The 12,913-nt window shown below is 35.5% G+C and overlaps 1 protein-coding gene across 1 annotated transcript; it reads right to left on the bottom strand.

Annotated features, from left to right (window-relative positions):
• Window positions 1-2,919: 2,919 nt before the first annotated feature.
• Window positions 2,920-3,371, bottom strand: LOC118985885 (60S ribosomal protein L27a-like). The gene has a single exon (XM_037044700.1). It carries the CDS (start codon window positions 3,369-3,371, stop codon window positions 2,925-2,927), a length of 447 nt encoding a protein of 148 aa, XP_036900595.1. The 3' UTR covers window positions 2,920-2,924.
• Window positions 3,372-12,913: the final 9,542 nt, after the last annotated feature.

Consider the following 12,913-nt stretch of genomic DNA (forward strand, 5'->3'; position numbering starts at 1 on the left):
CACCTGAATTGATGATAATATAAAAAGAATGTTAATAGTCTTCATGGTTTCGATTGACTCTAATACAAAATCAACCTTTAAAAAATAGAGTTCTGTATTTATGCTCAACTTTTTGAGATATTGGCTTTAACAGGAAGGAAACAATGAAAAAATTAATAATTAAGATTTCTTTCTTTGCAGTTTGACAAAGAATAAATGTTGCTCTTTTTTATGGTAATGCTTATCACTTTAGAACAACATACTACTAAATGTGATGATAGGTCCCTTCCAGAAAGTATTGGACTATACATACCTGTGACATTTAAATAAAGCTAATACATTATACCTCTTATTGCATATGATGTAGTATTTACTGTATAAATAAATATATAAAATACTTATATATTTATTATACAAGAAATTGCATATGTAATTGTGGGGAACGATGAAGCAGTCCTTAGACTGTAGGGCAGACCTCAAGAAGGAAGGTGATGAGCAGGCTGGGACCACACAGGCACAGGCTGAAGCTCTTGCTGAGGAATGGGAATCTCTTCTCTCCCTAAGGAAAGTTTCAGCTCTGCCCTTAAGGCCTTTCAACTGTTTAAATCAAACCCACCTAGGATAATAAAGGTAGACTGTATTCTAACCAAAATGACACATTGTAAAGGTGTCAATATTATACTATGCAGGAGAGGGCAATAGTAGGCTTATAGTTCTTGATATATGAAACAGAATTTATTCTCTTATTGTTATTTATTAATTATTGTATTATTTATTTGTATTACAACTGTCAGCCTACTTTTCCCATCCCTGTGTATGTATTATTTATTATTATGTACTAGGCATTGTGTTATACATTTTATTTAATAAATTAGGATTCTCTCTATATCATTGCAAAACATTCCGGTTATTTATTTTACTACTACTGCTACTATAAGGACTTATGCAAGTAATTGGTTGGTTTCTAGGTGAGACATTTAGTTTTCCTAATGTATGTCCTTTCGAACCTTCTCCTTGCTCATATGTGCATTTATATGCGTGCATAGAATTTTGGATCGTTGTTTGATTTTTAAAATTTCAATCCTTCCAATGCAATTTCACTCACTATTTATTTACCCTTCTGCCTCATTATTTTGGATTTCTATTTTATTAGTCGTTAAAAGGCCTTAACTGATTCTCATAAATATGTAGATATATACATAATATGTTAAAAACCCAAACAGATACAAACATTTCTTCTGCAACAGTCTGTTCTGTGTTCCTGCTCCCTGCCCCATACCCTTCACTCAAGTGCTATATTATAGTACTCTGGGCTTTCTTTCTCTTCTCCCACACCATACTGTTCTGTTGGGACACTCAGAACTACTTGGCCTATTCCTTCCCTGCTCCTAATTCTGCTCATTGATTTTACTAAGGCCGTTAAATATTTTAGTTCTTCACAAGTCATCTAATGTCTTTTAGAGCATATCCCTTCTATTTTAAGATTTATTAGATACTTACATTCCACATTCCTGGAGAGTCTATCACTTATCTGTCTATCCATCTATCTATTATCTATCTCTCTATCACCTATCTATCATTTAATAATCTCTCTCTTTCCAAGGTTATTGCTAAACTTTGCTTCCTTTGTATTTTATTTTGAATTCTCAGCTCTAGGAAATCTGCATCTTTAATTATAAAAATTTCTTAACTGTTATCTTAGGTGATGAGAGGATGATAAACTCTCTAAATCTTTGGCTATTCACAAGTATCTTTCTCACTGCTAGGAGAATGCTATCTGGTCTGACTAAAGAATTCTTAAGTTATCATCCTTTTTCCTCAGTAGTCTGAGTATTAATGCACTGCTTTCTAACAGATAAGAAGTTTGACAAAAGTGAATTTTTTTCTTTTTAGGTGACTTGTACTTTTTGTGTGAAAGATTGTAGAATTTTCTCATAATTTTAGGAGTTCAAAAATTTTTACCAGACCATGCCGCTACATAAATCTTTTACCATTAACACTACTTGAAATTCGATGAAGAATTTTAATCAGCCAGCTTAAATGTCAATTAGCTTGGAGTAAAATATATATATATACAATTTGTTTTATCATTGTCTTGTCTTCATGTATTCCTTTTCTCCTTCTTCTGTAACTGTTATTTTTAAGTGTTAAATGAGTTGCCTCTATCTATCCTTCAAGTCTTATCCTCACTCACATTTTCCATGTGCTAGTACTTTCGTGTTGTGTTTCAGCTGTCTCTTCCTTCCATTAGATCTGTCATTTGAGGTTTTGACAGTACCCATACTCTAATTTCACTACAGAGATTTTTAGGGCAAAGTTATGCATTATTTCTAGCGGTTCTTTTTTACATGTGTGCTTCCATAAAGGTCCTTTCTCAGCTTTCAATAAAGAACTGCGCCAAGTATTTTGCTGGTCTGTGTGTACAGACTGCGGGGCCCCTCACATGAGTTGTTGCCTTTGGTCTTTTCACTGTATCTCAGTGACAGTTGGCAGAGTACGGTCACAGCCTGGACTCCCTGGAAACAGAACTGGAATGGAGACTTGTGAGCAAGACTTTTGCAAGAGAGTGACCTTTGGATCAACACCAGTGGAAGGGAGGGAGAGAAAGCAGAAGTAGGCAGAGACGAAATTTGAGTCCCATGAAGGCTTCTGCCTCATTCAACCCTGTTGTGAGCTCTGGATTTGGAATGGCCCATTCTGAGTAGGAGTGAAGGAGCCTGACCTCTCTTTCCTTGCATTAGAGGGGAGCTGCTCCCAAGCAAAGGCATGACTTTGTGTTTTGCAGATTCCCCTAGCTATGGCCATGACTAAAGAGGACTAATGGCTGAGAGCTGGCCTCTGGCACTACTCCTGGCAAAACCAATTCTGCCGTTCTTTTTTTGTTTTGTTTTTTTTAGAAGACAAAAGCACTTGTGAACATTTAATGATTTCCCCTCTACTTAGCTTCACGCTACCAGCACACAAGCCTCACCAACACTCTTAATCTTCTCCTCAGCTCTTTTGCTGAAGAATTTGGCCTTCACAATGACAGGCTGCTTTGGGAGCTTTCTCTTCCCCAGAACTTTGTAGTAGTCCGATCGCACCACATCAATGATGGGAGCAGCTCCAGTCTCGTTTTTGGCAGCGCTGACCCGTGTCTGCTCACTGACCAAGGTCCACAGTTTATCCAGGTTGACAGTGGGGCAGAAACTCTGGTTCCTCTTTAAGTGGCAGTGCCTCATACCAACTTTCCCAAAGTAGCCTGGGTGATATTTGTCGAAGTTGATCCTGTGATGCTGCAAGCCACCGGCATTACCTCGGCCTCCCGGGTGCTTCCTGTGCTTGCCGATGCGGCCGTAGCCGTGGCTCACGTGGCCACTAGGTTTCCGGGTCTTCCTCAGTCTGGATGACATGTTGGTCCCCGAGACGCAAAAGTAGTTCTGTCATTCTTGAAGAGGACCCATGTAGTGCAGAGTTAGCCCTACATGTCTAGGGCACAGTGTGGTAGGTATGCCAACTACCAAGGATATTTTATTGTTAGGGAATAAGGGAATGATAACTGGGAGAGTCCATGGACTAAATGAATGCACTCTGATCAGATCTGGGCCTGGGGCCAGGGTCTTGGGTGTGCAACATGTATAGTTACACAAGGGCCCCCAGCTAAGAACCCCATGCCTGGTTTAATGTCACTGTTGCCACCTTTAAATTATATATATATATATATATAATGTTATATATATATATTTTTTGCTTAGGCTCCCTGCATTTTCATTTTACACTGGGCTTCATAAATTATGTAGCTGGTCCCAGCAGAACTTTAGGATCCCACTTATTTATTATCTGTCCCATATGGCCCCGTTCTAACTCATAAGCCTATGACACAATTGTGTCTCTGTGTATCAGTGTTAACTTGGATCCTATGTTCATCCATCCTGTAAATACATTCCCCTTTAAATTTCAAGTTCTAATGAAGAACTTAATGAATGTATTAACCTATTTGTTCATTCTAACGTGAACCTCCCTCGCTGTAATTTAAGCTTAGAGGTATTTATCTTTTTCACTGACATCAGTCATTGCATCTAAAAGACTGTCATTTGATATAATATAGGCCGAAATAAACAGTGGCTGCATGAATAAATGAATAAATCAATAACTGAATGTACAGGAGTTTAAACAATTTCATGTTGCTACCTTCCTAGAGTCTGTAATCTTTTTTTAAAAATATTTTATTTATTTATTTATTTTTAGAGAAGGGGGAAGGAAGGAAGAAAGAGAGGGAAAGAAACATCTATGTGTGAGAGAGATATTGATCAATTGCTTTTCACAAGCCCTCAAATGGGGATCTGGCCCACAACCCAAGTGTGTGCCCTGCCTCGGAATTGAACCGGCAACCTTGCGGTTTGCAGGCCAGCACTCAGTCCACTGAGCCACACCAGGCAGGGCCGACCTTTTATACTTTGTACATATGTTCTCTAATCTTCATCATGATTCTAAAATACTGGCATTAATTTATCTGGTAAACAGATTTAAAAATGAAGCTTTAGCTAATGCATGGAGAACCCAAGTTTAAATACAAATCTGTCTGAGTTCTAAGTTTACATATTGTTTCTTTATTTTTATTTTTCCATGACCTAACATCTTTTCTAAATGGAAAGTAGTTGTCTGAAAAATATTAAACCTGAGCAAGATGGTTCTAAATATGATTGTTTCTCTGTGAGTCATTGAGATCCTGTACTATTGAAGGAGATTAATCTCACCCCACAATTGAGGTAAAAAAGACAGGGGCTTCCCTTTCATCTATAATATTTTAAGCCTCTTAATTTCTGTCTCCCCTCCTCACCTGGGAAATACTCATTATCTTGCCCTTTAAAAATGTTTGTACAGAACAGTTACTGGAGGAAACACTGAGTCCCTTGGCCTTTGAGAGATGCTCTCCATCATTCTCTTTACTTAGTCACAAGAATCAGTATAGAACAGAATCCTGGTGCTATTGCAAAATTTATAATCAACAGTACTAATTTCCCTCATGAAATAGCTCACTTGCAGCCTGGAAGTGCAGCAAAGTTTCCAACTAAAGAATGTGTTAATACTTATTACTTTTGAAAAGATAGCCCTCAATTAAAAGAAAAAAAAAGCTAATCTTTAGTTCTTCCAAAAAATAACTATTTCAGCATGTTATATTTTATATAATTTATTATTAATACCATATGTCATAATATTTTAATGATAAGTATTATATATTTGTTATTTTTTATATTATAGAAATTGCATGTGGTTTTGTTTAGACACTTCAAAAATAGCTTTATTGAAGCTTGTCATAAACTCATGTGTTTAATTTGTACAAACTGATGTTTATGACATATGTATATGCCATAAATATAAAATCATAAACATCGTCAAAAATAATAAACATATCCATCATCTGCAAAATCTGTTTATACCCCTTTTTAATCTTTCCTTCTAGTTTTTCCCTGTCTTTCCTACCTTCAAGGAAACACTGTATTGTTTTCTGTCACTGTAGATTAGTTTGTGTTTTCTAGAATTTCATATAAATGAAATCGTATGTTATGAGATGTCTTTTTCTTCTGGCTTCTTTCACCAAGCATCTTATTTTGAGATTCATTTGTGTTGTTATATATAACAATGGGTATATACCAATCAGTTCATATCAATCAGTTGCCTCACATATGTGCCCTGACTGTGGGGGAGGGGCTGAACCACAACCCAGGCATGTGCCCTGACCAAGAATTGAACCAGTGACGTTTTGTTTCACAAGGACACCCAACCAACCAAGCCACACCCATCAGGCTTTATCTCATTCATTTCCTTTCTTTCAAGGATCACTGTCTTTACTTGCTGGATTTCCAGTATCTCAAAAACTCATTGTTTTTGTATGCTTTGTAAAATTTTCTTTTTGATCAGAGGGGTATATCTTGTCCATGTTGCTATATTTTGTCCAAAAGCACAAATTGGAATTACCATACATGATTTTCATTGCATAGTTTCAATTCTGAACATAAATTTCAAACAATAGTACTAAATTATTCAAAGGAAAAAAAAACCTCAAATATTGCCTTAAATAGTCCAAAGTTTATACTTCTGTTAGGAAAATCTTCCTTTTAAGAGACTGACTCGTAGTATCAATCTGGACAATTCTTGATAACCCTTCATAATTGTCAGGGTTCACTTACAAATGGTATTTCATTTTGCAGTTTTTTACTTTTACTTTGATGCTTCTGTCAGAAATTAAAAAGAAGAAAAGAAAAGAATGCAAAGAAACCAGAACACTTCTACGCTGTGTTGCTACTCACTTTCACCCTTGTCAGGTCATCAACAATTTAAAGTATTTAATCAGTCTCAGGTCAAATTTAAAAACAATGGAACTTGCAGGATATTTTTAATGATTGTAGTTGTAAACTGCTATGCTTATTTTTGTTAGTGTTTTGGTTCAAACCCCTCTAATATTTCATTTACTGTCACATTTTTGATGATTTATTTAACTGAATAAATAGCTTGCTAAGTCATAGGCATGGTTTTAAATATTTTACATATACCAAAATGTCTAGTCTTAGAAAACAACCCTAGGAGGTAAATTTTTACCGTTTTCCTCCTGATTATTAAATGAGAAATGAAAGCAAAACATTCCCCCGGCCAAGAAATAGCAGAACTGTTATGCAAACCTATTTTCTTCTTATGGTCTTTAAGTAAGATATCAGGTTCCTTTCACCCCTTTGCTTTTTTCTATTTTCTTTTTCAGGGCGGGGATTTTAGGTTAAACTTTTACTAGATCCATTGGCCAATCCTTGTTTTATGTTAATGTTAAATAAGAGTATAAAAGTTCTTACATAATTTCAGAATTTTGAGGAAATGGAACTAATTTTATCCAATTTATTAATTTGATAGGTGAAGATATGAAAATTTAGTTATACCAGCCCAAGCCAACTAGCTAGATAGAGCCAAACTAACTCATTAGTACATACTTTATTGTAGACATTGTAAATGAAAATCTATTGTGGCCTAAAAAAGAAAAAATATATAATTAGGATAAATGAATATTTATTTTTTTCTGCTCGTCTAATTTTTCTCAAGCGGTTGTTTGGGAAAATGTCTTTTTCTCCATTTCATTTTTTCCACCTTTCACTTCACTTAATTAAAATAGATGATTAAGAACATAAAGAAAGAGATTCAAATTATTTTTACTGTTACGTGTAACAGTAGATCACCTATAAAGAAATAATTTTGCTAAGTGCAAGAATAAATATAGTGAATAGTCAATTAAATCAGGTAATGAGTATGTCACAGAAAAAACATCACTAGAAGACAACTGTATCAACTCTGATCTAGCTACACAGTAGTGTGATGAAAAGGTTGGCCGCATAGGTATCTTGTTAGATGTGCAGAATCCCAGGCCTAGCCCTAGACCTGTTAATTCGGCTTTTGCCTTTGGGCAAAATTGCTATGGGATATGTGTGCACTAAGTTTGGAAGTATTGCTCATCTTGGTTTTGCAGCTGTGTCCTCCTTCTATTCATTTATCTCCCCAGCAAGAAACTATAATCTGGCTAATTATCCTTGATTAGCAACCCTTCCAGGGGGGTGGGAGTAGGAACATTGAAGCTTAAATTCCAAATCACTGGTTTCAAACTGAGAAATATCACTTGCTTGATTCCCTAACACCTTCCCATTCTCTACCCCGTTCTTTCAGAATATCTGAAATCAGTTAAACCTCTGAGCAATTGAGTTTTGTCTGTACCTAAAAATATTCAGTAGTTCTGCTCATCTCTGTAATTTCTTGCTCTAATTCTTTTTTTCTACAAATTATTTTTTTTCTTTAAAAATCGCTCATTGAAAAAGTTATAGAATTTAAACTCAATACAATCAAAGTTATGAATACTGTAATAGTTTGCTATTTGTAATTATGTTTGCAAAGTTTGTCTCACATAATTTAGAATTTGCTTGGAACAGAGTTAGAAATGTTCCATATATTATTAAAGTCAACTCCCTTGAAGTATATTACAGACCAAATAAATAATGTTCTTGAGAGATAATATGAGATTGAGATAATTTTGAAATAAATTTTTCTTAATCAAGTAAATTCCAACATCAAATTATTCACATTATTATTTTACTGCCAGAAAGCATAAATAAGGAAAAATATATTAGTGAGTATCTCTCAAATCCATATGTTAAGTGATGAAATATATGTATATGTATATATATTTTAAAGATTTTATTTATTTATCTTTAGAGAGGAAGGGAAGGAGAGAGGGAGAGAAATATCAACGTATGGTTGCCTCTCATGCATCCCCTGCTGGGAACTGGCCTGCAACCAAGGCATGTGCCCTGACTGGGAATTGAACCGCTATCGTCTGGTTTGCAGGCCTGAGCTCAGTCCACTGAGCTACACCAGCCAGGGCTGATGAAATATATTAAAGTATGGTAATTTGGCATAAGTATCAGAGTTCTGGGTTCTGGACTAGTTTGCTCCCTAGGTAAGGAAGAAGGCCTTTGCATTGCAAGTTCAGTTGTTTCCCTGTTCTGTAAGACTCGGGACTCTAAAGTAGTTCACAGCAGCCGAAAACTGTGCCTATCTCAGTGCCAGGAACCTATCACAACGCATCTGCTTTGTGCAATGAGCAAATGTTGTCTGCGCTGTTTGATTAGTTACTGTCCTGTATTATTTGTAGGCAGCATCACCAGTCATTATCGCTAACCTCCCATTTTTCATTCTAAAATTTTCACCACCAGAGTTACTAAAGTGATAAGAATAAATAAATGCATGCCACTATCTCTAAAGAGCTGCATTGAAATATATGCTTCCTGTAAGTAGTTTTTCAGCCTATATTGCAATGGCTCTTAATTCTGGCTGTAGTTTACCATCATTTGGAGAGGCTGAAAATGTGTCCAGGTCCCACCTCAGAGTCATTCTATCCAAATTGTTATATATTTGATAAATTTTAAGTTCCTCAAGCCCTAAAGGGACATTGACCAATTCAAACACCTTGAATGAGGCTGCTTGCCAACGCAAATCACAGGAATTGGTCAATGGGCAGGGACATGATGAGTATGTGAGCAAGTAGAGAGAATCGGACGCTGAAGGTTTGTCATCGTTTTCTGATATTTTTTTCTTGCTTATCTTCCACTTCGGTTTTGTGCTTCCTTCTATGATAGAAATATTTACGCCACAGAGTAACTATATGTCAGTAACTTGGTGCTCATTTTGTTATATGAGAATGGTATTGTTATATAGAGTGGTACCAAAGCTCATTTCAAGGTCTGCAAAACTCAAATTTCTAACCCTGAGTTTTGATAGTTTCGGAGAAGTATAGTCTTATAGTCCAGCACCTGGTCACACACTAGTCTCACATTTTGCCCCTTGTGGTTTTACTTGTTTTTTTTTCTTATCCTACTCCTCCTTTCCATTTTCATTTTCAATAGTATTGGTTCACTTCGCTAACAGCATGTGAATTCCTCGAATCTCAAGTGGAGTCATGTAGTGCTCTTAGTGGAACCATCTGTAGTTCCAGCTATAACTTTGGAGTTTTCAATCTTACTTCACCCGGTCTTATTAGAGCATTTTTTTGAAACTTGCTGTACAGCCTCTTACATGAGGCTAGACGGGATGCCTCACGCTGCAGCAACAAGCACCCCCCAGTCTCAGGGGCTCACTAACAAAGGTTTATTTCTCAGGATGCTACATACTCACTCTTGGCCAGTTATACCTCTTCTTGAAGTAGTTTTTACTTCAAGATCCAGGATAATATCACTGCCTCTAGCAGAAACATTAACAGTCAAGGTGCCAGAAAGAGACCATGAAAAACCACACATTGGTTTTAAACTTTCTGCCTCTTCATATATCACTTAATCTCCTTTTTCACTAGCCAGTCAAGTCATATGGCCACTCGTGACATCAACTTGTTAGGGGAGTTATGATTTCTCTTCCCTAACTGGAAAGGACAGTGAGCATTTATTTATGCAAGATAATACACTCTACCATAGTGACATTATGGTAAACAAAATTTTATCCGCTGTTGTGCTTAATATTTTACTCTTTAACACTTATTTATCTATGTTTCCTCCTTCACAAAATGGAGGCCTTTGGTCAAAAGCTTAAGCAACTGTTTTTTTTCATCTTCATTAGTTTATTAGTTGTTTGCTTTCTCAACTTCTAGAGAGTGCCTCACATATACTGGGCTCTTGAAAACATATTATCAAATCACAGTGTTATCTAGAGCTTACTGAACACTAATGTTCCCATAATAAAACCATATAATTCTTAGGTACAAACTCTTCTAAACATGAATAGCTATGTACTCAGATTATACCTTGATATCATCTGCCAAACACATCTTATTGTGTCGGGCTTGTGTCAGAACCCGTAACAGAACCATTAAAGCTCTCAGGGAGGTTGTTTGGAGAATAATAAAGTTCTGAATTCTGCAAAAAAAAATTCTGTGTATGATTCTTAAGATCTAAAGGAAATGGGAAGAGGGAGTTTATCTTGTTTCATCAATAAAACAAAGTGCATCACAGTCATAATGGAATTGGAAGTATTTGTGGAAAGACAATAAACTGTACAGGGCACATAATTTATTTTCATCCTCAAAAAATGAGCCTCTCTTTTGCCTTAAAAATATGTACTCTTTATCGTTCTTATATGATTAGTTATTATACTTTTAATTATATAAACTTATGAAATAAGCCTGTACTATTTAAGAGAGGTGCATTTCTGAAATGATATTTGCTTTTAAAATGTTAAGTTATATTTTATGATAACATGCTATTAACAAACAGCATTATTTTACATTTTAACATCTTATCTCAATACAGAAAGATAAGGAGGAAAAGAATAGTTTTCTATATAGTTGCATAAGTGAATATTAAACCATTACTATTTCACATTTTAAACTATTGTATAAAGAAATAAGACAAATACCATATGTTCTCATCTGTAAGTGGAATCAAATCAACAAAACAAACAAGAAGGCAAAATATAACCAGAGACATTGAAATTAAGAACAAATTGACAGTAACCAGAGGAGAAGTGGGAGGGGATAATGGGGGGAGAAGGGAGAAGTGTTGTCAGGGACATGTATAAAGGACACATGGACCAAACCAAAGGGGGGTAGGATCAAGGGTGGGAAGAGGGGATGGCTGGGGTCGGGGGAAGTGAGGGGCATAAAATTGAGACAATTGTTGTTGAACAACAATCAGATTTGAAAAATTTAAAAAAGAAATGAATAAATTTAAAAAATGATTATAACAGATAAATATTAGGTACTTCTTTATGAAAATGAATCTTGTTTAGGTAGAAATGATACATTTTGAAATGAAAGAGTTTGAATTAATTGTGTGAAATGCAATACATTAGGGTCAGAATGTCTTTAGATTTAGACATAAGCAAAGTCCAAAGCCTTAAAGAAAAAGGGAGTGAGGGGCAAATCACGCACCTGCTCACAGATGCTTGAAATTAACTGTGGAAGTAGAATTTATTTCACTTAAAGTTTTAAATTCCTGTCAAAATGCCTTTTATGCCTCAGTAAAAATTACCCCTTTTAAGCTGCAGATGACTTGAAAGGTAGAGACAAAATGTCATCTTATCCACACTTATTTTAAATTGAACATTTAAATTTGCATGGAATATATTGGTGGGAACCTGATTAGTCAGAATCTGATCAATCAATGTTGCTATTTAAAAGTTGTCAATAGTTTCTTGGTCTTTGGGTAAAGAGTGGGCCATTTTAGAGTACATCATATTTGTTGGGAATCATATAAGTGATTTATTTTAGTGATTCGAATTTAAGGCAATGAAAACGTTGTTGTTGCTATTGCCATTGTTTCCTTATAAAGATTATTCCTCTAATATTCTTGGTAGGAAGAGTTCAAAGTCTCCTAAAATCAATATGGAAAAAAATTGCGTAAAACCAGAGGAACCTTGCAGAGTAAAGGATATAAGAATCATTTCTTTCACAGTAGAGTTTCTTTCACAGTGTGTTCAACACACTCTGTTGGTTGAACTTGGCCCTTACTCTGGTCTTTCAAAGGCAAAGGACACTAAAAAATTCACCATGACAACTGTGGTAGGAATCAGGGCCACGACTAACGGAGGGTGAGAAGAGCTGGTCTACCACTGCATGTGACTAAGATGGGATGCCACTTCTGATCTGGCAGCCCTGGAAAGGACTGCAGAGCTCAGAATGTGATGAGCTGCAGCCTTAGGAACCCATGGGTAAAATATCTTCAATCATGAATAAGATGGTAGGGTCAGGGGTGGGTGGGTTTCCCTGTCTAGAAATACCACTTCAACATGCTTCTAATATATAAATGCCATCAAATTGACATATTCATCTGTAATTTCCTTTTTACTTGGGATTATGATTTAAGTTATACCCATGTTAATAGATAAGCCACTGTAAAGTTTCTTATTGTATGACTATACTTATTTTTCCCCTTGTTGATAAATATTTAGGCTGCTTCTAAATATTTTTCTTTATGCTTTACAAATTAAAATAGCAAATAGACCAGGAGAATTGGCTGTGGGGCTAGACTACCTCTTTTAAAATTCTTGTTCTAATGTTTATCAGCTTTGTGAATATGGTAAACTCCTCACTCTTTCTGTGTCTCAAGTTTATTGTCTATAAAAAGAGATATAATTGTCATGGACCTTAGAGAGTTGTTTTGAAACATAAAAGAGTTAACATAGATAAAGCACTTAGCAGAATAAGATGCTGTGTAATAATATTATGTAGCATTATCATAAAATTATTTTTAAAATCATTCACATATATGTGTCTCATAAACATGTTTCTCTAGGCTATATCTCTAAGAATGAAAATGCTGTCTTAGATCGTATATGTCTCTAGTTTTATGACCTACTGCAACCTTTAAAAGATACTGCAAAATTGTTTTCCAAAGGAAATTTTATAAATTTATACTTCCCTCAGTAATGTATGAGA

This window comes from Sturnira hondurensis, unplaced genomic scaffold (assembly GCF_014824575.4).
Source record: "Sturnira hondurensis isolate 20B ecotype Veracruz unplaced genomic scaffold, ASM1482457v3 Scaffold0004136, whole genome shotgun sequence".
NCBI lineage: Eukaryota > Metazoa > Chordata > Mammalia > Chiroptera > Phyllostomidae > Sturnira > Sturnira hondurensis.

Excerpts from the sequence above, each read along its gene's own strand:
- LOC118985885 (XM_037044700.1), bottom strand. The coding sequence starts at position 3,371 with ATGTCATCCAGACTGAGGAAGACCCGGAAACCTAGTGGCCACGTGAGC.